We start from the raw sequence: 27,344 nt of genomic DNA on the forward strand, positions 1-27,344 counted from the left end.
CTCAACATTCCCTTCATAGACCAACTCGCTAAGACAAAATATCAAAAATTCCATACTACTCTCTCGACTAGCTCTAATCCTCTTGTACTGTCTCTCACTTCTTCTGACATCCCTAATACTCCTCGCCGACTAAATCGCCAGTGGCCCCGCGACTTCCTTGTAGGCTGAAGACCTAAATTGTTACTCTCCTCTCTCCTCCTCGTATCTCCTCCTCACATTCTCCTCCCATATTCTCCTCTCTCCTATAGAGAGTGCTACCACTGGGTAGCTTCTCTCCTCCTGCTCTCCTCCCTTTTTACAGCTCATTGTCCAGTAATGGACAGTGGCGTTTGTAACGAGAGAGAACACTGTCTAGAAGCTGGCAGTGCACTGAAAAAAGCTCCGGGCGCCAATAACCTTAGCTGTTGACTGAGCCTTAAATCTTAAAAAAAAGTAAGGCCAGTAGCGACTACAGAAATAACAAGATACAACAACAACAACAATAATAATGATAATAAATTTATTTTTCAAAAGTTTATTGATTCAAATTAAAATTTATTATTTTTGCTTTTAATATATTGTATAAGGATTTTTGATAACACAGTTTTAAGGTAATAGAACTTACGTAATACGAGGGTCGTTTGAAAAGTCCGTGCAAAAATAAAAACTACTTAATTTTTTGGGGTAAACCTTTTTTATTTTTCAACATAGTCTTCTTTTAGGCTTATACACTTCGTCCAACGCTGCTCTAGTTTGTTGATCCCTTCCGAATAATAGGATTTGTCCAAGTCTGAAAAATAGCCATTCGTTTCTGCAATCACCTCCTCGTTTGATTAAAATCTTTTTCCCGCCAGTCATTTCTTCATTTTGGGGGACAAATAGTAGTCCGAGGGAGCCAAGTCTGGAGAATAGGGGGGATGTGAAACGAGTTGGAACCCTATTTCCATTAATTTTGCGACCACAACTGCTGAGGTGTGAGCTGGTGCGTTGTCGTGATGGAAAAGGACTTTTTTGTGGGCCAATCGTGGGCGTTTTTCTTGCAGCTCGGTTTTCAAACGGTCCAATAACGATGAATAATATGCACCTGTAATAGTTTTACCCTTTTCCAGATAGTCGATGAGGATTATTCCTTGCGAATCCCAAAAGACAGTCGCCATAATCTTTCCGGCTGAAGGAACGGTCTTCGCCTTTTTTGGCGCAGATTCCCCCTTGGTAACCCATTGTTTAGATTGTTCTTTGGTCTCAGGAGTGTAGTGATGTATCCATGTTTCATCCTCAGTGACGAAACGACGCTTAAAGTCCTGCGGATTCTTCTGGAACAGCTGCAAACCGTCCTTGCAACACTTCACACGATTTCGTTTTTGGTCAAGCGTGAGCAATCGCGGCACCCATCTTGCGGATAGCTTTGTCATGTCCAAATGTTGATGCAAAATATTATGTACCCGTTCATTCGAGATGCCCACAGCACTAGCACTCTCACGCACCTTCACTCTTCTGTCATCCATCACCATATCATGGATTTTATCAATGATTTCTGGAGTAGTAACTTCAACTGGGCGTCCAGAACGTTCAGCGTCACTTGTGCCCATATGGCCACTCCGAAAATTTTGAAACCACTTATAAACTGTTCTAATCGAAGGTGCAGAGTCACCATAATGTTTATCAAGCTTCTCTTTAGTCTCCTGAGGCGTTTTGCCTTTCATAAAGTAGTGTTTAATCAACACACGAAATTCTTTTTCGTCCATTTTTTGAAAATCACTCGACTTCCTCGATTCAAACGAATGCCAAACACAAAGAAATAGACCGATCTGGCTGAAACATGGTGTGTGTTCTTCCAAGAGATGCTACTAACTAAACATAACCTCGATACGCGCCAGTGGTGCTATCTCTCTGACTTTGCACGGACTTTTCAAACGACCCTCGTAAGTAAAGTAATGCCTATTTTTACAGGCGGGCTTTACGTCCAACTACCATACTAGGGGTCGTGGACAAATGCGCCTAACAAACATACTTTACAATTAAATTCTCATATTAACCATAAAATAAATCCAAGGCCTAAGACCGGGTATCGAACCCAGTACCACCAATACTGAATAGCCTTTGCAGGTATCGCCTCTAACCGCTCGGCTACCGTGGCGCCTAGAACTTTGGTAATAATTAAAACTGTCCGGTAGGACAGTTGTATAAGGGTTGACCATCAAAAACTGCACGAAAAAGTGTAACGTTGAAAAACACCCAACTTTGACAATTTTTTTCTATTTTTCTATAAAAGATAAAATTCCCAAATTTTCTTTATAATATAGGGCAAACCCTCCTTTATAACTGTAATTTTTTTGCAACCCCCCAGACCTAATAGATTTCGAGAAAAAAAGTTGCCGAAAATGAGCAAAAACGGCATTTTCAGAAATTGTTGTTGTTCTTCTTCTTCTTCTTGTTGTTGTTACCTTTTTTGTAAACTACGTAGCGCCTAAACGCGAGAACCGATTTTCATGAATGAGGTGACATTCGATTCGGAATTTTATGTAGATGTGCCTTTTGGGGGTCTCGACGCTGTACACCGAATTAGAGAGGAGTTAGCCCCCTTTATGTAAGGCCCCCTTCAAAATTATTATTACTAATTATAATTACTCTGTAAATCTTAGCCCGATTTTGATAAAATTTGGTAGGATGATAGAGTTAGGGCTCCCCTACGTAACATTAAAGCGGCGATCTGCTCTTACACTAGTTAAGGGGAAGTATAGCAATCGTTTCAAATTATCGACACGTGAACCGATTTTCATGAATGAAGTGTCATTCGAATCGAAATTTTGTACAGATTTGTACTTTAAAAGTCTCGACGCTATGCCTCATAAGGAGGGGAGTTCGCCCCACCCAAATAAGGCCCTTCCTAAAACTATTATTACCAATATTTCTACAAAGCTTAGTCCGATTTTGATAAAATTTAGCTCAAATAAGTGGTTAAAGCTCCTCTACGTGGCTGTGAAGTGCCATCATGCTCTTACACCTACTAAGAGGAAGTACTGCAATCGTTAAAATTATCAATGAGTGAACCGATTTACATCAATGAATTGTCGTTCGATTCAAAATCTTTGCCTTTTAGGGAGAAGTACTGTAATCGCAGTTTATTTTTCTTGCTCCTCTTAAAAGGAAGTACTGAAATCGCAGTTTAATTTTGCTATTTACGTACAAATACCTTCCTATTTTATTCAAAACGCTTTCTCAAAAAAATGGTTATTGAGGATGGTTTGGGGACCGCAACTATAACCATTCTTTAAAAAGATCTCTCCAGTGGTAGTTACGGTTCCGATTTAACACCTTATCAGGTTATAATGATAGAATAGCTTATTCCAAATTTTAAAAAATCTGTAAAGCAGACGTAACTTTGCAAATAGACAAAAAGGAAAATCTATCCAAAAGGTACAAAAATCTCCTTAACAAAAACTTACAGTTTTAAAAGTTAAGTATAAGGGTTGATTAAACGCCAAAAGGTACACAAATCAGCAGTTCCCAACATTTCATTAATACTTCATTGATATAATTTAAGTAATTTTACTGCATTAACTTTTCCTTCACATTTTTTAGAATTTATTAGATGTCACAGACCCTTATGCTGGCCAGTTCATTCATAATATTTTTTTATTATAATTATGATAAAATGAGTGATGAATTATTCTGAGTAGTCACATATACATGCATGTTAAAGTAGAAAAAAACAAAGTTAGAGTCGGCCACTTTTTAAATTTCAATTACGGAGGATTCAAAACAATATTTCAGTCTTAAATTCGTCTTACCGAAATATTCGTGAGCACAAATAACATACATTTAATAACAAGTAGATTATTCAACAATATTTACTCATTTCTCAATTGTAATTTAATTTAGTCCCCCTAATTTTATTTATGGTAAAATACTGGAATAATTAGCTGTCCTAAAAATATGCATATATTTATTTTCTTTATTATATATTTCATATATATAACATTGTGGGAAGAACACCTAGATTGAGAATGTAATTGAAGAAAACTATATTATTTGCGATAAAGCCAGATTATTTATTACTTATTATTACAAACGTTTGACTACAACATAAAATAACAATTACTTTAATCGAAGAATGAACTTAAACCAATGATTTTTATTTAAAAATAAAAATAAATGCATAAAATCATTGATGTAAAAAAAGTTTATGAATTTTTTAGCCTCTTATTTTTTTTATATTTTTTATAACGTTTTCTTTTTCACCTGAGTTATATATTTTGTACCGTTAGGGGCTTTTTTAAAAAGAATAATTTTTATTTAAAACACAAGTTCTTTATTACAATATTAACTGATATATAATAAAACGGTTACAAAGATATCAAGGGAAGGGAACTTCACTACTGATAGGTTGAACGGACAGAGTCTGGGCAGAACTTAGCTCGGGCAGCGGTTGGACAGAACTGGCTGGCCTGGCCTGGGTGACGTATTTATATGTTTGAAGACTGCTGTTATCAGAGGAAATATATTTATGCTGAGTCTCGAGGTTTCCTGTATATAACTCCTCCCTCCTTAAGTTTTTCGTGTCCTCACGAAATTTGGAAGTGTGAGGAGTTCATCGAATTTGGAGATGTTGTTGGTAGGCTGCCATTGTTGATGTACGAACTGGTGGCAGGGGAGTCACTGAAGCATCTGTTGAATTGTCTTCTGGTTGCTGGGGCTCACTTCTATTAAAGAGTTTTACAATTTTATAGATTTTTCTTCTATAACGGATGATTAGATGAGTGATTGAGAGGCAGAGAGCTATGATGGCGATGATGAATAAAGTTGTAGTGTAGTCTGAGGTGGATTCCTCTTCTAGTTCCTCTAGGGGTAACATTTTAATATTTAAGTAGTGAAGGTCAAGGAAGGAAATATTAAGATGATCATATTGATCAGGGATAGAAGGATTAATTAACATGTGCTCGAATTCATTATAGATATATAAAGGTTTACAATTAGTTACTTTTTCATTAATTTCTAAAGTTAACAAAGCAATGTTCTTAATGCTAACTGTAAGACTTACATTGTTTCTATCAATGTTTACAGTAGGGGTTTCATATACTAAGTATTTATTTACGGCTTCAACATATTTTATGAAAGGGTTAGGTTTGGGTATGTTTACCTTTTTGCATTGGCTTTCAATGTAATTATTTAGTAAGTTATTTATACATTCATTATGAATGATAGTGGCATTCTTGCAATAATAATTGTTTAATAATTGTTCACAATGAGCTGTGTATAGTTTGTTAGTTCTCAGGACTAATGAAGGGGAAGTAATTATAGTAAAGGTCTGATTCAAGTGATCATAGGGATAGGACAAAAGAAAATAAGTTTCCGTTAAGGGGGTTTTAATTGGGAGTTGGACTTTTATTTAAATTGGTAACTTTATGGGTTGCCACTAGTTCCAGGCTTAGGAGAATCAGGAGGACGATCATTTTCGTTCTTTTGTGTGGTTGCCTGCGAACAAGAAGGTTCACGTGAATGATTTTCAAATTTTCTAGGGCGTTTAAGTTGTGAGGGGTGAATTTTGGTTTTCTTGGTTTTGCCAGTTAAGACTTTTTGTTTAGTTTTATCATATGTTACTGATTTATACCTTGGTTTAGCTTTGTTTCTATTATGGGTTTTTATATAAATTTTTCCTGGGGGAATTTCTACATTTTCTCTGTTTTCATTTAGTAAATTAGTTCTTTCCTCTTTTTCCTTTTCTATTTGTTCTTTAATTACTTTATGTATGAGTTGTTTTTCTTTGTGATATTCATCAGTTTGAATTTCAAAAATGGTTGTTTGTTTTTGTTCTGTAAGAGTTGTTATGCCAAAACTAATTTCATTGGGGCTAAGTTTTAGTGTATTATTTGGAGTGTTGTTGTATGCTATGGTCGCTAGCTTTAGAGTTTGATTTAAAGGTATCTTAGGATCTTCGATACGGATCAGATTAAGTAATTCTATAAAGGTTGAATGAGCTCGGTTAATGAGTCCATTGGAATTATGGTGGTGTGGAGTGGTTAGATAAAGGGAGATATTATTATAATTTAAGAAAGATTCGAATCCTTTATTGGCGAATTCTTTACCATTATCAGCTTGGATTTCGCTGGGTGTAGGGAAGTTACTAAGGTAATCTCTTAATTTATCAATTACTTCTGTACTATTCGTGGAAGTGATTATATAGGCTGTCGTTCGTTTCGAAAAACAGTCAATTATAGTTAATATTAGGTGATTAGAAAAGAATAGGGTATCAATTTGAAGTCTTTCAAAGGGTCTGCTTGGGGTAGGTGTTATCTGGAATTTTTGTTTTGGAGGATTCCTCTCATATTTAATTTGTTTGCAGGTGTCGCAATTGTTAATTACTTCTGTGATTGTATCTGTCATACGGGGCCAATAATATTTTGTTTTTAATCTTTTATATATGTCGTTTATTCCTCTATGGCATGTTTTACCGAGGTGATGGTTTTTAATTAATTCTACTTGGTCTTCTTTTTCTTCAACATCTATATTAATTTTAAAATATCTTTTTATACGGATTGAGGGGTATGTAGTTGTTACTATATCTTTAAATATTTGGAATACATCATCTAATATATTGTTCATTACTACAGCTTGATTAGAGCAATAAATGCCGTATGTGGTGTTGGGTTTTAGGAATTCTAAACAATGTTTAGTGAGTGTCTCTTTATGTGGCCATGCTACTTGCCATATTAATCTGCTTCGATTGCCGAAGTATGTTTTTCTTTTACTGTTGGCAGGATTGCCAATGTTGATATGGATTTGATGTTTTTCTGTGTTGACACATTTGTTATTATCTGGGAGTATAATTATTTGATTCGGGACAATATCTGGAGCAATTTCTCCGGAGGGAATTTCTTCATTTGTAAGGTCGTTATTCTCTTTTGGGGAATCTGATTCATTTGATTCATCTAATTCATTTAGGGTTTTTGATACGAGTTCATCTAGGTCTATAGGGTCTGAAGGTTCACACCTTTCTTCTGGGGGATTGATTTCATCCATTATCTTGGAGATTTCTTCTTCTCTTGGGGATTCTAATAGTTCGGTTAATGTTTGCTCAATAAATGGGGACTCTAAAGGATCAAAGGGGTCGATGTCATCTAAGTTTTCATTTGGATTTAATAAGGGTATGTCGTCTAAGGAGTCTTCACTGCTATCATTCAAGAGGATATTTAAGGGGATAGGATTTCTTGATAGCGCGTTGGCTACATAATTGGTTTTTCCGTCTACGTGTTTTATTTCAAAATCATAATCAGAAAGCTGGGTTTTCCATCTTAGGAGTTTAGCACTAGGGGTTATCATATTATGCAAATACTGTAAGGGTTTATGGTCTGTGCAGATGATGAAATCTCTGCCGTACAGGTAGGGTCTAAAATGTTGACAGGCCCATACGATAGCTAACAGTTCTTTCTCTATCGTACTTAGGGCTTCTTCACTTTTATTTAATGTGCGGGATGCATATGAAATTGGGAGATCTTTTCCTAATGTATTCTGGGATAGGACTGCTCCTATGGCGTAATTAGAAGCATCTGTGGTTAGGGTGAATGTTCTGCTGAAATCAGGGAATTGCAGAATTGGACTGTTGATTAACATATTTTTAAGTTTATTAAAGGACTCGATGTAGGCATCGTTTATGTCAATGGATTCACTATTTTGTCTTAATTTTTCAGTAAGGGGTTTAGCTATCTTCGCGTAATTTTTTATCATCTTTCGGTAATATCCGGTGAGGCCGAGATATTGTTTAATTTGTTTTTGTGTTTTTGGTATGGGGAATTCTTTGACTGCTAATATTTTATTGGGGTCAGGTCTAATTCCTTCTGAGGAAATGATGTGGCCTAAAAATTGAATTTCTTTTTTGAAAAATTCTGTTTTGTCAAGTTGGACTTTTAAATTGTGGTTTTCTAATAGTTGGAAAGTTTTCTCTAAATCTGCGATATGTTCGTTGATTGTTTCCGAAAATACTATAATGTCATCCATATAAACTAATATATTTCTTGTATTGGCAAAAATGCTGTTCATGGCCCTCTGGAAGGTAGGTGGAGCATTCTTTAATCCGAAAGGCATCCTGAGGAATTCATAGTGACCAGAATCGGTGCTGAAGGCGGTTTTCGCTATAGAATTAGGTTCCATTTCAATCTGGTGGAAACCAGATGCAAGGTCAATAGCACTAAAGTATTTGGCATTGCCTAATTGGTTAAGCAGGTCTTCAATATTAGGTAAAGGGAATCTATCATTTATCGTTTTTTTATTTAAATTTCGGTAGTCAATAACTACACGTATTTTCTTTTTACCGGAAGCATCCTGTTTTTTGGGCACTACCCATATAGGGGAGTTGTAGGGAGAATTGGAGGGGCGTATTATTTTGTTATCAAGTAGTTTTTCTATTTCTTCGTGTACTAACTCCTTGTACACAAATGGGTATCTATAGTTTCTAGAATATACAGGTGCCTCATCTTCCGTTCTAATTTCATGTTTAAGAAGGTTAGTTGAACTGAGCTTATCGTTCTCGAGACGTATTATTTTAGGGTATTTGGATAGTAGGTTTAATAAAGGTTCTTTTTCATTGGGGAGCATATGTTCTGTTCTTATGAGTTTTTCGATCTCGTTTTGGGATATGCTTTTGTGTTGTGTAATATGTAGTTGGGTGTTATGATTTTCCGAATTTTCTATAGGTATGGTGACGCCAGGATATGTTATAGTATTAGTTCTAAAACTGAGAACTAGGTTGAGTTCAGTCATGGTGTCTTTTCCTAGAAGCATGTTATAGTCGTCTGAGAAAGGAAACACATAAAGCTTAGCGGTATGACTAATTCCAAAGTGAGGTTGTAAATTAAGGGTGATAAAAGAGTTTCCGCTTTTGGCTCCTGCTGGAGTTATTATGGAAAAATGTTCAGAGTGAACGGGTGTATTGGGGGGTATTGACGTTGGTGTAACATAATTTCTGGTTGACCCAGTATCAATTAGCCATTTGTATTGAAGATGGTCGCTACAATAAGGGAGAGTTTTTACTTCGGGTTTACTATCGGACTTACACTGCTGGAGTTGCCGTTGTCTAAAAAAGATTCGAGTTAGAATCCCAGATTCAGCAATTAACAGAAAGAGTAAACCTTGCTGAATCTGGGATTCTTGTGCATCATGTGTGGTCATGTGTAAGGGAGCTGGATTTTTTTTATGGGGGTTCGAAGGTTTTTGATAATTTGGGGGTGGTCTCGGTTCACGAGGTTGTTGATTGTAGGGAGGCCTAGAGCCATTGCTTTTCCATGGGTCTCTGGAATTATAGTGGGAATTAGGGAAAGGTCTATACGAAGTTTGCGTTTGCATTAATGGGGAAGGATAGTTTGAGGTCGAAGGAAAACTGGGGTTACGATAACTTGTTGGGTTCTGCTGGTATCTCCTTTGAGGAGGATTACGTGGTTGTTGAGAGGGGGATCGATAAGATGATTGGGGTTTCGTATACAATTGGTCAATTAGGAACATACATTTAGTGTTTAAAGTTTCCCTTAATTTTTCTAGAGACGTAGGATTAAAGGTCATTACATGATTAGACAATTGCCATGGGGTAGTTGAATAGAAATGGTGGATAACTTCTTTTTCTAAGTATTGCATAGAAGTTAATATAATTTCTTCACTAATGCCATCAATCATATATTTGGCATGGATTAGGTGTGTTATAGATTCTAAACGAGTTAGGTAGTCGGTTGGGAGTTCTTTAAAATGGGGCTTCATATTATAAATTTCGGACTTTAATGTTTCGAAAGATTTTGAGCACGAAAAGTTTCTTTTTAAGATGTCTAATAATTCTTTAATAGTGTGGATTCTTTTAGTTAAAATTAAGGATTGCGCGGATCCTGTGATTTTGGCTTTTATTTTATTAAGGAGAAGGTATTCATTGGTGGCACTTTCTATAATGTTGGGTCTACAGGTTACATTATAAACATCTTCGACTGTTTGGGTAAAATATAATAATTCATAAGGGTCTCCGTTAAATATGGGAATATGATCATAATCTTCTTTTCTTAAAGGGTGACTAATACGTGGTAATGAAGAGCTTGTGTGGGAACACGGAGTCTGAGTATCCATTTGGTCATAGGGGGTAAGGACTGGGGGTAGCAGGTCGGAAGTGTTAAGATTAGTATGCATTTTATACAGCTCAAGTGATTACAGTATAAGACAGAGTTGTATGATTAAAATATGTTGATTTGCCTTCTTCTTATCTGTTAAAAGAATATTTATTCAGTTATACTGGTTTGCTTTTTCTTTATCTTATCTTATAGGGGCTTTTTATAAATTCTTTATATCAATTATTCTTTCTTTTTATTATAAGGATTAATAATTATATGGGGACTTATTTTATTTTTACAATATATCAATTATGTTTCTCTCTTTGGGACTGGGACAATTAATACTGCCCTTGCCTACTTTATATGTTTTTAATTTATTGTTTCGGCAGGGTAATCAAGGGGATTTTATAATGCTTGGGAAAGTATATATGTATAGGGACTTTTTCTTTATAATTATATAATTCTTACTTAGGGGAATTTATTTCTTCTACTCTTTCTTCTACTTTTCTTTTACTTATAATTATTTTATTCTTATAGGGACAGGGATAATCAATAATGCCCTTGCCTACTTTATATGTTTTTAATTTATTGTTTCGGCAGGGTAATCAAGGGGATTTTATAATGCTTGGGAAAGTATATATTGTAACGAAGTTGACCTGGGCGGTGAAGAAAGGCCTAGATTGTTCTAGAGGTTGAACGACCAAAGTCAGTAACAGGCCGCCACTGCATAAACAAAAGGGGCGGTATCTACTTGTGGCAGAAAAGAAAGGCCTAGATTGTTCTAGGGGTTAAGCGACTAAAGCCGGTAACAGGCCACCACTGTGTAGACAAAAGGGCCGGTCTTTATTGAACTAGAAAGGAAAGGGCTAGATTGTTCAAGGAGTTAGTGACCTGTGTAAAAGCCAGCTAAGAGAAAGGCCTCAGTTGGGGTGGTGGCATATGTGTTTCCCAGCCTGTGATTGACAGGTGAGAGGGAGACAGACGGAGTTGGAGAGAGACGGAGAATGGGAGGAGGCGGCTCACAGCTGAGGTGGTGGCAGTATGTTTTCTCCAGCCAATGAACATCAGGAGGGCGTGGAAACTTATGCTCAGAGAGTTGGAGGAGGGCAGTTCCAGTTGGAGGGAGGCACGCAGTTAAAAGGAGGCCGACACAGCTGGAGAAGTCAGTGTTAATCGAGTTTCAAGCAAGTTTTAAGGAGTTATTAGAGTTTATAGTCAAGTTTATGAGTTAGTCTTGGAGAGTCAGTGTTGCGGAGTGCTTCAGTGGTAGCTAGTTGGGCAATTAGTCAGTTGATGAGTAGAGCTGTGTTAGTGTAGCTGAGACTAGTGCAATTCGGTGCAGTGCGGACCAGTGGTCAGTCGGGGAACAGTTTTGTGGCGTTACGAAGTGAGTAAGTAACAGTAAACTGTTGTGACTGTTGTAAATGGTGACTGTAATGAATAGCGTTAGTTGCTTGTAAATGTTAATGTGAGTAATGTTAACGTGTTAATAAATCAGGTTATTACTTACAACTTTAGCGAGTTTTATTATTAATCAAACCCACATATTAAAATAACTAGTGGCAGGCATTAGTTGTGAAAGTAAAGTTTTTATTTGGAGAAAAACATTACATTGGTGTCAGAAGTGGGATATAGTAAAACCGCTAGACGAGTAAGTGCTGATTTTATTAGTTCGGGTGAATTGCCGGAAAGTTGTAGAGAACTGACGAGTATTATATGCCCGTGAGTACTAAGATGCCCAGCATGGAGGAGTTAATAGCACTGATGAAGGAGATGAATGAAAACCTGAAGCAGGGCCAGTTAGAGATGATAGAAAAAGTGAAAAACATTAGAAAAGGCCAAATTGAGATGAAAGAAGAAATAATAAGGAAAATAAAAAGGGAAGTAAACGAGATGCCAGAAGAAATTGAGGGCGTAACAGAAACAAACAACATCCAAGAAGAAGACGAAGGCAGCCAGGATGATACAGACAGCAGGTCAGACTTAAAAGGTGACCAGGATAAAGGGAGACGTAGCTGTGTAGAAGTTCAGGAAGCTGCAAGGGAAGAAGAAAGCATAGAAAACTGCAGCGGACAGGAAGAGAAAGAGCAAGGTAAGGGAACTTTTGTTATACCAGTTGTGGAAGAGAGCCTTGAAGCGAGGACAGCGAGGAAAGAAGAGGGAGATAAAGTACTCCTGCCAGGATCGAAAAGGGAAGAAGGGCTATCGGACATCCACAGAGGTAACACCGGGATCCAGTTTGCAGTGAAGAGGGCAAGGGCCAAGCAGAGGCGGCGGTTCTCTTGGGTAGGCTACCAGGAAGATGGTGCAGACTGGGCTAGTCGGTGCACCGAGTGGGTAGCAAGGAAGGGACCCAGCCGCGAAACCCATGGTGCCCTGAGGCAATACAAGGTTGGAGTTCCGTGCAAGAGGATAGCCAGCGATATGGCAGGACCTTCTCCTGATTGCAGACGAAGAATGCGCTGTAACCTGTTTACGATGGACCACTTCAGTGAGTGGGCAGAGGCCCACGACGTAGCAGATCAGGACGCGTCAACGGCAGCTGCAGCATCGACGGTCTACCAGAACCTCGCCGTCAGGAAGACAAGGACGACGCCGCTACACCCTCACTCTGATGGCATAGTGGAGCGAATCGACAGGACCCCAGAAGGCCAACGGAGACTTTTGGGGAATAAACAACAGGAGGACCTGGATGAACGTACACCTCCCATAATGATGGCGCACAGGTCGACCGTTCACGAGACCACTGGCCGAACACCCGCCAGCGTTGTGTTCGGTAGGGAGCTTCGACTACCCAGTGAACTTTCATTTGGCAGCCCAGGAACGGACGAATTGGACGTGGATAGCTGTGCTGCGGAACTTCGCCGTAGGTGGAGAGCTGCGCGTAAAAAGGTACGTGACAGGATGGAGCAGAATGGTGACCAGAAGAGGACAGCGTGTGACAGGCGGGTCATTGGAAGAACTTTCCAGAGAGGTGGGAAAGTTTGGTCGTACAAGCGTGTCCGCAAAAAGGGAAAACCTCCTAAGTTGCTGGGTAGGATCTTACACCACTGTCTCACGGCTCAACGACCTGGTGTAACGGATTCAACGCACGCTCAGATCCAAGATGAAGGTGGTACACTTGGACCGATTGCTGCCCTACATCACGAAGGAGACTTCTGTTCGGGACGAACAGTTCTAAGAGGGGAGCAGTGTAACGAAGTTGACCTGGGCGGTGAAGAAAGGCCTAGATTGTTCTAGAGGTTGAACGACCAAAGTCAGTAACAGGCCGCCACTGCATAAACAAAAGGGGCGGTATCTACTTGTGGCAGAAAAGAAAGGCCTAGATTGTTCTAGGGGTTAAGCGACTAAAGCCGGTAACAGGCCACCACTGTGTAGACAAAAGGGCCGGTCTTTATTGAACTAGAAAGGAAAGGGCTAGATTGTTCAAGGAGTTAGTGACCTGTGTAAAAGCCAGCTAAGAGAAAGGCCTCAGTTGGGGTGGTGGCATATGTGTTTCCCAGCCTGTGATTGACAGGTGAGAGGGAGACAGACGGAGTTGGAGAGAGACGGAGAATGGGAGGAGGCGGCTCACAGCTGAGGTGGTGGCAGTATGTTTTCTCCAGCCAATGAACATCAGGAGGGCGTGGAAACTTATGCTCAGAGAGTTGGAGGAGGGCAGTTCCAGTTGGAGGGAGGCACGCAGTTAAAAGGAGGCCGACACAGCTGGAGAAGTCAGTGTTAATCGAGTTTCAAGCAAGTTTTAAGGAGTTATTAGAGTTTATAGTCAAGTTTATGAGTTAGTCTTGGAGAGTCAGTGTTGCGGAGTGCTTCAGTGGTAGCTAGTTGGGCAATTAGTCAGTTGATGAGTAGAGCTGTGTTAGTGTAGCTGAGACTAGTGCAATTCGGTGCAGTGCGGACCAGTGGTCAGTCGGGGAACAGTTTTGTGGCGTTACGAAGTGAGTAAGTAACAGTAAACTGTTGTGACTGTTGTAAATGGTGACTGTAATGAATAGCGTTAGTTGCTTGTAAATGTTAATGTGAGTAATGTTAACGTGTTAATAAATCAGGTTATTACTTACAACTTTAGCGAGTTTTATTATTAATCAAACCCACATATTAAAATAACTAGTGGCAGGCATTAGTTGTGAAAGTAAAGTTTTTTTTTTGGGAAAAACTTTACAATATGTATAGGGACTTTTTCTTTATAATTATATAATTCTTACTTAGGGGAATTTATTTCTTCTACTCTTTCTTCTACTTTTCTTTTACTTATAATTATTTTATTCTTATAGGGACAGGGATAATCAATAATGCCCTTGCCTACTTTATATGTTTTTAATTTATTGTTTCGGCAGGGTAATCAAGGGGATTTTATAACAACTAGGGGAATTTATTTCTTTTACTTTTTCTTCTACTTATAATTTTTTAGGGACAATACGAAAATGCATACACTATTTGATAAAAAGTACATAAAAAATCTTAGGACAAATGCATAAAAGAAAAATAAGAATAATAAAATAATTACAGCTTGAGTTCTGCCCACCTGATGTTGAATGCTGAATAGATGTTGACCCAGGTGTCTTCTGCTCTCTCGCTCTCAATCACTTTTGGTACGATGTTTTGGAAATTATTAAATTGTTTATGTCACTTAATGTCTCTGCAAATAGGGACCGTTTATGTCACTTCGAGTCTCTGCAATCGGGCGCCAGTTATATATTTTGTACCGTTAGGGGCTTTTTTAAAAAGAATAATTTTTATTTAAAACACAAGTTCTTTATTACAATATTAACTGATATATAATAAAACGGTTACAAAGATATCAAGGGAAGGGAACTTCACTACTGATAGGTTGAACGGACAGAGTCTGGGCAGAACTTAGCTCGGGCAGCGGTTGGACAGAACTGGCTGGCCTGGCCTGGGTGACGTATTTATATGTTTGAAGACTGCTGTTATCAGAGGAAATATATTTATGCTGAGTCTCGAGGTTTCCTGTATATAACTCCTGTGATTAATAGTTTGATTATTATAGATATATAGATATTACAGTCAATCTAAGTTAAATGGTGTGCTACTTGAGTAAATATTTTGTAGACGAAAATGGCCAGCATAAGGGTCTGTGACATCTAATAAATTCTAAAAAATGTGAAGGAAAAGTTAATGCAGTAAAATTACTTAAATTATATCAATGAAGTATTAATGAAATGTTGGGAACTGCTGATTTGTGTACCTTTTGGCGTTTAATCAACCCTTATACTTAACTTTTAAAACTGTAAGTTTTTGTTAAGGAGATATCTATAATAATATTATTCTAAATAATCAGAATGTTCAAATAATAGAAGAAACCAAACTTCAGAAAAATGGAAAAAAATTAGAAACAAATTTAAGAGAAATACATAAGTTTTTTCGAATGTTTCTAACTGGCTGAAATTACGAGCTGAAGTATGAATTAAATGTTGGGTACCTGCTGATTTATATACCTTTTGTTGTTTAATCAACCCTTATACTTCACTTTTTAAACTGTAAGTTTTTTGTTAAGGAAATTGTAACATTCAGTGTTGGTATAGACCAGTGGTGGGGCAACGTGCGTCCCTTCTAACATTTTCCTGCGGTCCGCGACACATAACGGAAAATAATAAAAAGATAAATCATAAAATTTGTCAAAGATGTTATTAAAATTTGGTTAATTTTCGCTAGATAGTACAATTACTGTCTCAGCGTTACAATTAGTATCACGTGAGTTTTTAGTTAGCCACTTTGACACCAGACAAAGCGTATTCTCGCCGTCGAAGCTACGGATTTTCGCTTCTTCTCTAGTTATTCTTCTCTATTAACGTATTTGATGGTGCAACAGTTGATGTATGACTGTGAATGCGATCGAATTATTTTTATTTCGTCTGGCTTTTTAAGTTTTAATAGAAAAAATGATGAAGGTAGATATGATGCAATTTCATAGAAGTCACTAAAGCCGTTTGTATGTTGATTTGTTAATAAATTGCATTATAATAAAATCATAATCTGTATTATAAATAAATAAAAACAATTAATAAATAAGAACCCAAAATAAATATAAATTAATTCATTAAAAAAAGAAATATATTAAAACTGTCCTACCGGACAGTTGTATAAGGGTTGACCATCAAAAACTGCACGAAAAAGCGTAACGTTGAAAAACACCTAACTTTGACAATTTTTTTCTATTTTTCTATAAAACATAAAATTCCCAAATTTTCTTTAAATCTTACTCCAAACCCTTCTTTATAACTAATTTTTTTGCAACCACCCAGATCTAATAGGTTTCGAGAAAAAAGTTGCCGAAAATGAGCAAAAACGGCTTTTTCAAAAAATGTTCTTGTTCTTGTTCTTCTTGTTGTTGTTCTTCTTGTTCTTCTTGTTACCTTTTTTGTAAACAACGTAGCGCCTAAACGCGTGAACCGATTTTCATGAATGAGGTGTCATTCGATTTGGAATTTTATGTAGATGTGCCTTTTGGGGGTCTCGGCGCTGTACATCGAATGGGAGAGGAGTTAGCCCCCTTTATGTAAGGCCCCCTCCAAAATTATTATTACTAATAACTCTGTAAATCTTGGCCCGATTTTGATAGAATTTGGTAGGATGATAGAGTTAGGGCTCCCCTACGTAACAATAAAGCGACGATCTGCTCTTACACTTGTTAAGGGGAAGTATAGCAATCGTTTCAAATTATCGACACGTGAACCGATTTTCATGAATGCAGTGTCATTCGAATCGAAATTTAGTACAGATTTACACTTTAAAAGTCTCGACGCTATGCCTCATAAGGAGGGAAGTTTGCCTCACCCAAATAAGGCCCTTTCTAAAACTATTATTACCAATATTTCTACAAAGCTTAGTCCGATTTTGATAAAATTTAGCACGAAGAAGTGATTAATAATGGTCTACGTGGCTGTGAGGTGCCATCATGCTCTTACACCTACTAAGAGGAAGTACTGCAATCGTTAAAATTATCAATGAGTGAACCGATTTACATCAATGAATTCGATTCAAAATCTTTGCCTTTTAGGGAGAAGTACTGTAATCGCAGTTTATTTTTCTTGCTCCTCTTAAAAGGAAGTACTGAAATCGCAGTTTAATTTTGCTATTTACGTACAAATACCTTCCTATTTTATTCAAAACGCTCTCTCAAAAAAATTGTTATTGAGGATGGTTTGGGGACCGCAACTATAATCATTCTTTAAAAAGATCTCTCCAGTGGTAGTAACTCCGACTTAACACTTTTTCAGGTTATAATGATAGAATAGCTTATTCCAAATTTTGAAAAAATCTGTAAAGACAAAAAGGAAAATCTATCCAAAAGGTACAAAAATCTCCTTAACAAAAACTTACAGTTTAAAATGTTAAGTATAAGGGTTGATTAAACGCCAAAAGGTACACAAATCAGCAGTACCCAACATTTCATTAATACTTCATTAATAGTTAAGTAATTCTACTGCATTAATTTTCATTAATAAGTTATTTTTTAGAATTTATTAGATGTCACAGACCCTTATGCTGGCCACTTCATTTATAATATTCTTTTGTTATAATTATGATAAATCACATATATGTACATGCATGTTAAAGTAGAAAAAGACAAAGTTAGAGTAGGCTACTGTCTTGAATTCGTCTTACCGAAATATTCGTGAGCACAAATAACACACAGTTAATAACAAGTAGATTATTCAACAACAATTATTCATTTCTCAATTGTAATTTAATTTAATTATACCTAGATTGAGAATGTAATTGAAGAAAACTATATTATTTGCGATAAAGCCAGATAATTATTACCTATTATTATAAACGTTTGACTACTACATAAAATAACAATTGCTTTAATCGAAGAATGAACTTAAACCGACGATTTTTATTTAAAAATAAAAATAAATAAATAAAATAAACAAAATCATTGATGAATGTTGGTGTAAGTTTTTTATAAAAAAAAGTTTTGAATTTTTTAGCCTCATAATTTTTTTTTATTTTTTATAAAGTTTTTCTTTTTAACCTGTAATTAATAGTTTGATTATTATAAATAACTAGATATTACAGTCAATCTACAGTGCTACTTGAACATATATTTTGTAGACGAAAATGGCCAGCATAAGGGTCTGTGACATCTAATAAATTCTAAAAAATAACTTATTAATGAAAATTAATGCAGTAGAATTACTTAACTATTAATGAAGTATTAATGAAATGTTGGGTACTGCTGATTTGTGTACCTTTTGGCGTTTAATCAACCCTTATACTTAACATTTTAAACTGTAAGTTTTTGTTAAGGAGTACTACATGCATATTGTGGCCCTCGGTGATAAACCAATAACCTTTTGCGGCCCTCGGTAATAAACCAATAACCTCATATGGCCCTTTACAGAAAAAGGTTGCCCACCCCTGGTGTAGACGTTGTCATTGCCCTACCCCTTAGGCTTACCACACTTTTGTTTTTGTCAAATAAGCAAAGAGTTCTTCTTTTCTTCGTTTTTTGCAATATGCATGAGGATAAAGCCCTATATTATTTGTAATATTTAGTACGTGTCTAAATAACAGTTGTCATTGCCTCAAAACAACCTTCTTTGGCAAACGTAGGGCTAACGTAGTTGTAAACATTTAGTACGGGCCTAAATGACAGCAGTCATTGGCAAAAACTTCTGTGTTTCTCTGTCTAAACTAGCTGATAGCTGATATTTTGTCCTTTATTTTTCACGAGGGCAAAGAAAAAGTCTTAAACATTGTAAACTTGTTAACATTTAGTACGGGCCTAAATAGCCGTAGTCATTACCAATAAAATTTCTTTCTTTTTTATCCAAACTAGCAAAGATTTCCTAAAATTTTCCACTATTTTTCGCAATATTCTTACGGCAACTAATTTCAGAAATCTAAATTTCATATCATTAAAGGACATTAAAAACTAGTGTCTGAACTAGGCTGAAAAAACTAGTGTCTGAGGACAATGGTTTACTTTATAAAACTAGTGGCGTTATAATGAGTAAAGAGTACTTTGGTGAGTTGACACCAAAGTAGTTGCTTTATTTTAATTTGATTTGTACATAAAGCCGAAGATCGCGTGCAATTTCAATCATCTAATTTAGTTGTAAAAGTACTAGCTTTTAAAATCAACACCTAATAAGTCGACTTTTCCCTGTCCCGGTGGTTTGTAGATAGATAGTGGGCACGCCTCTGGCCCAGATCTGCTTTGCGTGACTCGTCTCCACGAGTGCTACTTATCTAGTAACTTCAGTGTTTTCTTTTCCTTCTATGTTCGGTGACACGATGACATTCCTTCTACTAGATAAAAACTACTACAATTTCCTGCTACCTATTTAGTTAGATAGGAGGATCGTGGTTAGTAAGTTTCTAGCTAGGATTTATGATTGGGTACACACCTTATGACATTGTCAGATAGCAAACTTTAACTTTCCTTATTTGCATTCTAACGGCAATCAATTTCAGAAATCTAAATTTCACATTACACTCTCAAAATTTTAGAAAATGCATAATTTTCTCCAGATAATTAATAATTTAGTACATTTTTACAATTAAGTAAAAATTTCATTGTTATTAGAAACAATTTGAGGCTCGGTATTGAGCAGATTTCTAGGAAATTTAATGCTCTTTCGTTTGGAATAAGCAGATTTGTTGTAGGATAAAGGATAGAAAAGTTACGGCCGTTTTTATAGGAGAAAAACGCGAATATTGACGGAAAAGTTAAAAATGCAAATATCTTGGACACTATTGAGAATCGGGCCAAAGTGAAGAGAATATTTTTTGTTGCATTTGAGCTGCTGAATCACTTCTTGAAGTTTCGACCACTCCTCCGTGTACACCCTGTATATGCGACCAATTATTGTCTCAAATTCAGACAAGTTGTTTTGCAAAAAAAAAAAAATGAGCCTCGGTTAACTTTCAACGGACCTATTGGAACTGCTGTTATCTACAACAGCTGATGCGGATTATATCTTTTTGGAGGGAAGGCATCGGAATAAGAGAATCTGTCCTCAGAAAGTGGTTATACTTAATTGTCATTTCTATTCTTCTCAATTATCCCTTACAACCAACTCTCAACGTTTTGTAAAACTTTCTTGAAGATCATTGTATTCTTAATTTGGAGTAACCATTTTCAAAAAAGTCAGTGGAACACTGGAAGAAGGCTTGAGTTGGACTAAGGATTGGTTATCCTTAATATCACCTCTCCCCTTTACATTGAGTTCCCTGGAGCGTCTGAGTCGACACCCAATATTGGAAAGAATATATTCTATTTAGAATTCTCTTCAGATTAATTTAGTTCGTGGTTTTCCTAATAACCTAGGCAGCGAGGGATGAGTTGGCACCAGCAAGTGTTACCCACTAAATGCCGGGACCCACACGCTCTATCTGGAACATTTCTAGACAAACTTGATGAGCTGTTTCATTACCTGGGTCAATCGCAAACAAGTTTGTTCCTGCAAGAAAAGATTCGTCCACACACTTCTCTTCAGACAGTGAAGAATATTGAACAACTTGTTGGCATTGAACTTATAACATCTTTCATTGTTTCTTGCTTATGACAGAAGCGAAGGATGAAATAAATGACAGTAAAAATACCTAACAATTAATCACAATGGCCTACATATCCAACATTAATACAAAATACATAAAATATAATAACAACTGATGACAGAAATTTTCTTATATCTCCTAATATTATACATTGCATGCTTAAGGCAGCCTTGATGCTTTTGATTGTCATGTCTTTATAGAAACCTTTATTTCTATGATGAAAATCTGCCGTGGTAAAAGGCAATCATTTAGGTTTACAGGATTTTAATATAACTTGGTACAATTACCTTGGTCGTACGGTGAAGTCTACAACAGCTTCTTTAGAAACCATCTTTGAGAAATCAGTCCACACTGTACCTGCAACTAGACAAAACGTTTATATTCTAACTTGAGATACCTCAAGATTCAATCAGCCCATCCACAGACAGGTGGTTTTAAGTCACGCAACAATTAAAGGTTTTATGTATTTGAAATTAACCTCCAATATTCGTACCATTGTTTTCAAAGTTGGTTGCAGTTGGCAGAGAGGTTTGAGGTAGTATTCGATAACTACCCAGGTAATACATGGAAATATCAAACGAATAATTTATTGTCTACAGTTATGAGTAATGAGAAAGAGGAATTTCTGTTCTTAGCTAAACATGCCCAGCACCATGAGCAATTTAATTCTCTGCAGTTTAATGTGTCCTATATATTTGTAAATTTAAGCTTGTAATGCAAAATATTGATTTTTAAAAATACGCGGAGAAATGCTGAACTTAAATTATAAGCCATGACTTACTGGAACAAATTATACTTACTCAATGTGCAATTTAAATAATATAGAAAATACATTTCATTTTAGTGCCGAATGCCCCATTTTTAATAACTACAGATCCCGGTTTTTTAATAAAAGTTCATTCATTGAGAAGAATATTTTGGTATGTTAAATGGAGGTAATTGTTTGAATTTGGCATTGTATACACATTAATACGCAAATAATTAATACACAAAATACGCATTAATGAACAGAGACATGTTAGTGGCAGAATTTAATTATTAAATAAAAACAAAATAAATTAATGTATTTATTTATATTTATTTCATCAGGTTTATCAGGATATTCTCCACCAACATATACGTGCTTAAGTCTATAGCAAAGCTAGCAATGAAATATGAATGTATTTAAAAGTTATAGAATGAATGCAAGGAAATGATTACAAAAGGAGTAGGTGATTTTAATTTCGGTTAAGCTGTAAGGATGGCAGGAATATAGAGTACTGATCCATCCATTAGCTGTATATAGTAGAGGGATGAATGAGTGAAGCGAATGTATTTATAAGTAAGAATGGAGAGTGAGTGATATTCTAGTGATAAGCACCAAGACGATGCTGGCTGTATGGCGAAAGCCAATGCCAAAAAAATAAAAAAAAAAATCAGGTTTAAATTTAGCTGGATTTTGTATTTATATATTTTGTGTAGACTCTGACAGTCGGTCTATGGACCATGTCATATAGATGTTAGAAATATAATTTGTATTCAATTTCTTTTTAATAATATAGCATCACTCATTCATTCATTCATTCATATTCGTACCATTAGTAATCTAAGTGCTGTTTTGTTTCAACATTTTCGAAAGCATGATACACAATGACTTCTCTGATATCAAATTCGCGGAAATAAAATTTTAAACAAAGGTGATCGGTTACATATGTCTTATATCAGAATTTTGCCCTAATATGTTTCATTTTTATTATAATAATTGCTCCCAAATTGAGCTTCATAAAACATTTAATATCTGCCAATTATCGGAGGTTATTAGCGCCTGTAGCTTTTTTCAGTGCACTGCCGGCCACCAAACAGTATACTCTTGTTACAGTTGAACACTGTCCATCTCCGGACAGTGAGCTGTAAGAAGCTCCAGGGACAGCAGCTGGATTCGAACACGGGATCTTTGCATGGGAATCCAATACGCTAACCGCATAGCTAATCCTTTCCTTACTAATTTTTAATAATTTTTTATTTACAACTCATTGAACTGATTCATCAACTATTACGTTACAAAAATTAAATATTCCACATAGGTGTTAATTAATTATTTCTAATCAACTAATAATCGCAATTATCAAGCTTAGGATTCAAGATTGGCGAGGAATCGGTCAAATAAAAAACAAACTCGTCTTCTTGTCAACGTTTCGACAAATACGAGGGTCGTTTGAAAAGTCCGTGCTAAGTCAGAGAGATAGCACTACTGGCGCGTATCGAGGTTATGTTTAGTTAGTAGCATCTCTTGGAAGAACACACACCAAGTGTCAGCCAGATCGGTCTATTTCTTTGTGTTTGACATTCGTTTGAATCGAGGAAGTCGAGTGATTTTCTCACGCTTGACCAAAAACGAAATCGTGTGAAGTGTTGCAAGGACGGTTTGCAGCTGTTCCAGAAGAATCCGCATGACTTTAAGCGTCGTTTCGGCACTGTGGATGAAACATGGATACATCACTGAGACCAAAGAACAATCTAAACAATGGGTTACCAAGGGGGAATCTGCGCCAAAAAAGGCGAAGACCGTTCCTTCGGCCGGAAAGATTATGGCGACTGTCTTTTGAGATTCGCAAGGAATAATCCTCATCGACTATCTGGAAATAGGTGCATATTATTCATCGTTATTGGACCGTTTGAAAACCGAGCTGCAAGAAAAACGCCCACGATTGGCCCACAAAAAAATCCTTTTCCATCACGACAACGCACCAGCTCACACCTCAGCAGTTGTGGTCGCAAAATTAATGGAAATAGGGTTCCAACTCGTTTCACATCTCCCCTATTCTCCAGACTTGGCTCCCTCGGACTATTCTCCAGACTATTTGTTCCCCAATATGAAGAAATGGCTGGCGGGAAAAAGATTTTATTTAAACGAGGAGGTGATTGCAGAAACGAATGGCTATTTTTCAGACTTGGACAAATCCTATTATTCGGAAGGGATCAACAAACTAGAGCAGCGTTGGACGAAGTGTATAAGCCTAAAAGGAGACTATGTTGAAAAATAAAAAAGGTTTACCCCAAAAAATTAAGTAGTTTTTATTTTTGCACGGACTTTTCAAACGACCCTCGTATATTGTCCTCTTCAGGGCCTGGATATTACAAATACACAAATACAAACACTTCAGTAACACAGAAAATCAGTAAAAAAACAGTAATTTAAAAATAAAAATACAATTTTTGTTTGTTTTTTATTTGACCGATTCCTCGCTAATCTTGAATCCTAAGCTTAACAATTTACGGTCACGAAACCTATATATTAATAATCGCAATTATATTCAACACACATTTATTTTTCCTTTGCGATTGCTAAATAAGTACGAATCTAGATTTAATTGTAATAGATGGGTTGTTAATTTCTGTAATTAATTATAGAATTCGTTGACTAGGGAGTGCAATAAAGAATAGAGTCATGGCTGGTAAGATAGTTCATACGAGCTCAATAGTTTGTCCTAAAAGATAACGCTTAATTAATTTATTTATTAAAACTGAATATATTATGTATCCTCCTAAAATAGTAATTACAATTAGAATTATAAGTGTATGATCATGGAAAAAAAATAATTGTTCTATTAGCGGAGAGTTGGCATCTTGGGTACCTAAGTTGGATCTGGTTGCAATTCTTAATGAAAGAGTAATTCTTTATAAATGAAGCTTAAATATACTGTTGCATTACCTCGCTAGCGATTAGCACAAAACTCGGAATCTAGCGAAACGTTTCCTTAATTAGTATAATACAGGTGCTAATACCTTACAATACACAATAAATTGGGATATTTAGATCACTATGCCTAACCAGTTCCCCTAGAAACCTTCCATAAAATAACTTAATTATCAAAGGAAATGTTTCAAATAAAAGTGATTAACCAAAATCACCAATTTCTGTATTGCACAGAAAAGTTTTTTTAAAAAAATCGATGAAGTTATTCACCAAAAACCAGAAAAAAAATTATATTAAAAATATTAAGTAGAGTGTGGCCTTTTCCGGATTTTGAATTCAGATAATGGGTAAAATTATTTTTTTCTTTTAAGGGACCTCAAAATATATAATATTCAGGGAAATCTTGGCACAATGACGAATTAATTCTACTTTCTAGGAGTAAGGTGAACAAAAACTATAACATTTCTATCACAAGACAATAGACTTACCTGATTTACCAAAATTGTAAGTACCCTTTAAATGCTTAAAATGTATGTGAGTATTGTTGAATCAATTGGCTAAGAGTCGATAGGGACATTGGTAGTCCATGAAGCAGCGACCGTGTGTGCCTGAAGTGTATCTGGGCCAGAGAGATGTTAGAGGCATGTGAGCGCGTGATGGACAGACACCGTGCTACACGAACATGAACCTCCTCTTGCACAATCTGCACCGCTAATCTTATTGGAATTCTAACGTAAACCTAGACAGCCAATCTTCCTGTATACATGCACTATCGTAGACAAACTGGTTAACCTTCTAGGAAAATTCTTTTCACTCTCATTTTAAATTGCCGTGTTAAACAACTAAAAATTGACGTTTAAGCAGGAAATACATGTTTTGTGTCCCCTTCAATCGTTCAATATTTTTTTTCTTTATTTTTTAATTATTGTGTTTTTACCAAAAAGGTGTACAGAAGGAGTTGCATGCACAAATCCTTTTATAAACAAATAATACAAGATAAAAATTAAACATAACTTAAATAAATAAAATAATAAATTACACAATGTAAAAATAATCATAACAAATGAAAATTAACCTTCTAAATTAAATTGTAACTTAAATATTTTAGCATTACATTTTAACTTAGTCATTAAGTATGAATGAGCGCAACATTACTACATTTATGATATAATTGTAAATATTTAAACAGTCGGATTTCAATTGAAATAGTTGTTCCTTTCTGCTAATTGTGGTTGGGATAGATAGTTGAGGAAGATACTTTATTCTCATGCATTCATAAAACGGACAGGTAATAAACAAATGAAAGAAATCTTCATTTTCATGGAGATTACAAAAAGAGTACAGAGCTGGTTAGGATTTATTAAGTAGGCTATTGCTTTGTGGATGATTGTATTAGAGAATTTTTTTTTTCTTACTGCAATTCTCAAACTTGTCTAACTTATGTGTAGAGTTTAAAAGTGAGTTAAAAACATATAAGACTGGGTGAAATTTTTATCTGGGGATGCCAGATGAAACTGGCTGAATCCGAACACAATAAAGCAAAATCATAAAGGAACTGCAACTATAATATGAAGTATCTAAGTAAATTTATATTTATTTATTTGCAATATCTATTTTTTTAAATGAAATAAATAAATAGCTATTATTATTATAATGTTTCTTAACAATGACAGATTTATGTTTTTAGTTTGTTATGAAAAAAAGAAAAGTAATCGCCTACGAGCAGTGTATTAGAGTATACATTTGTATTTATTTTATTACAATTGTATAAATGAATACTGCATTTGTAACTTTTACAGCTGAACAATTTTAACCGTTGTCATTACCGAAAAACACCCTTTTTGTAGCTACACTTGCACAAATTTTCTTCTATTTATTTCTTTCTCGCTAAGAATGAGTAGAAAAAGATCAACCTTAGTGGTAACATCTACGGCTGTTCTTGTATCGGTTTTGACAACGTATGGCAATCACAGAACTTGAAACTAGTTGAAGAAAAATATAAGTCTATTTTAATGAGTTTTAGAAATAATCTAGTAAGTCGTGATGTTGAAGCCATTGTAAATAATAGATATAATCTCAATTATCGCAATCTCAGTACCTATGATCTAGACGAGCCGCATCTTAAGGTAAACATGCATATAAGTAAGCTTAGGTTGATAGTACAGTTACTACTTTATAACAAAAAAAATGTATCGCATAAGTTTTAATAACTAGTACTATCAATTTGATGCGGATTCAACTTGTCCTCTCTGCCAACACGAACCAAACGACTTATTTCACTTTTTAATGAACTGTCCGGCCTCATCATCACACAGAACTAAATATTTGGAAAACATTTTTCTGCAACCCCAGACTATGATAAATTTATTTTATTATTAAGTTTTTCTATTAATAAGTCGGAAGAGAAAATAAAGGATATAAACTTGTTTTGTACCGAAAGTTTTAAATTAAGAAATACTTTATTATCTTAATGTTATTGGTTTATTATTATTATTATTGTAACTTCAAGAAATCTCCTATCTCTTTTATTTGTAGTTCTGCTTTTTTGCTTGTTTTAATTTATGTACATAAGTACTACCTACTGTTTTGTTAGGCAAAGAAGGTGTTTTAATTCCAATTTATTTTTATTTTTACCTTAATTAATTTTGTAGTAATTATGACAAATGTATTATTTTATGTAATTTTCCACATGTAGTCAACTCTCTCTGTAAGCCTAACGGCATAAACAGAGTAAATAAATAAATAAATAAATATGTATTTATTTTATTACAATTGTATAAATGAATACTGCATTTGTAACTTTTACAGCTGAACAATTTAACCGTAGTCATTACCGAAAAACACCCTTTTTTGTAGCTATACTTTCATAAATTTTAACTAGTACACATCAAGACCTGCAAAGCTAATATGCATTGTGGTACTGGGGCTTGATTCCCGGTGTTTAGGCCTTGGATTTTGTTTAATGATTAATAAAAGAAATTTACAGTAAAGTATGTTTGCTAGTTGCCTCTGTCCACGACACCTAATTGGTAGTTGGACGTAAAGCCCGCCTGAAAAAATAGGCAATTACTTTACCA

General features: G+C 35.6%; 1 protein-coding gene across 1 annotated transcript in view; it reads right to left on the reverse strand.

Annotated features, from left to right (window-relative positions):
• LOC141461997 (uncharacterized) overlaps nt 1-25,292 on the reverse strand; it is a 63,579-nt gene extending 38,287 nt beyond the window's left edge. Inside the window, exons 1-2 of the mRNA XM_074143537.1 lie at nt 24,756-25,292; nt 20,879-20,954 (exon numbers count right to left, since the gene is read on the reverse strand). Coding sequence (XP_073999638.1) covers nt 20,879-20,922 — 44 coding nt within the window. The 5' untranslated portion in view covers nt 20,923-20,954; nt 24,756-25,292. The remainder of the gene's footprint in view (nt 1-20,878; nt 20,955-24,755) is intronic.
• Nucleotides 25,293-27,344: the final 2,052 nt, after the last annotated feature.

Source organism: Rhodnius prolixus, unplaced genomic scaffold (genome assembly GCF_049639745.1).
Source record: "Rhodnius prolixus isolate KJV_2025 unplaced genomic scaffold, Rpr scaffold_12, whole genome shotgun sequence".
NCBI lineage: Eukaryota > Metazoa > Arthropoda > Insecta > Hemiptera > Reduviidae > Rhodnius > Rhodnius prolixus.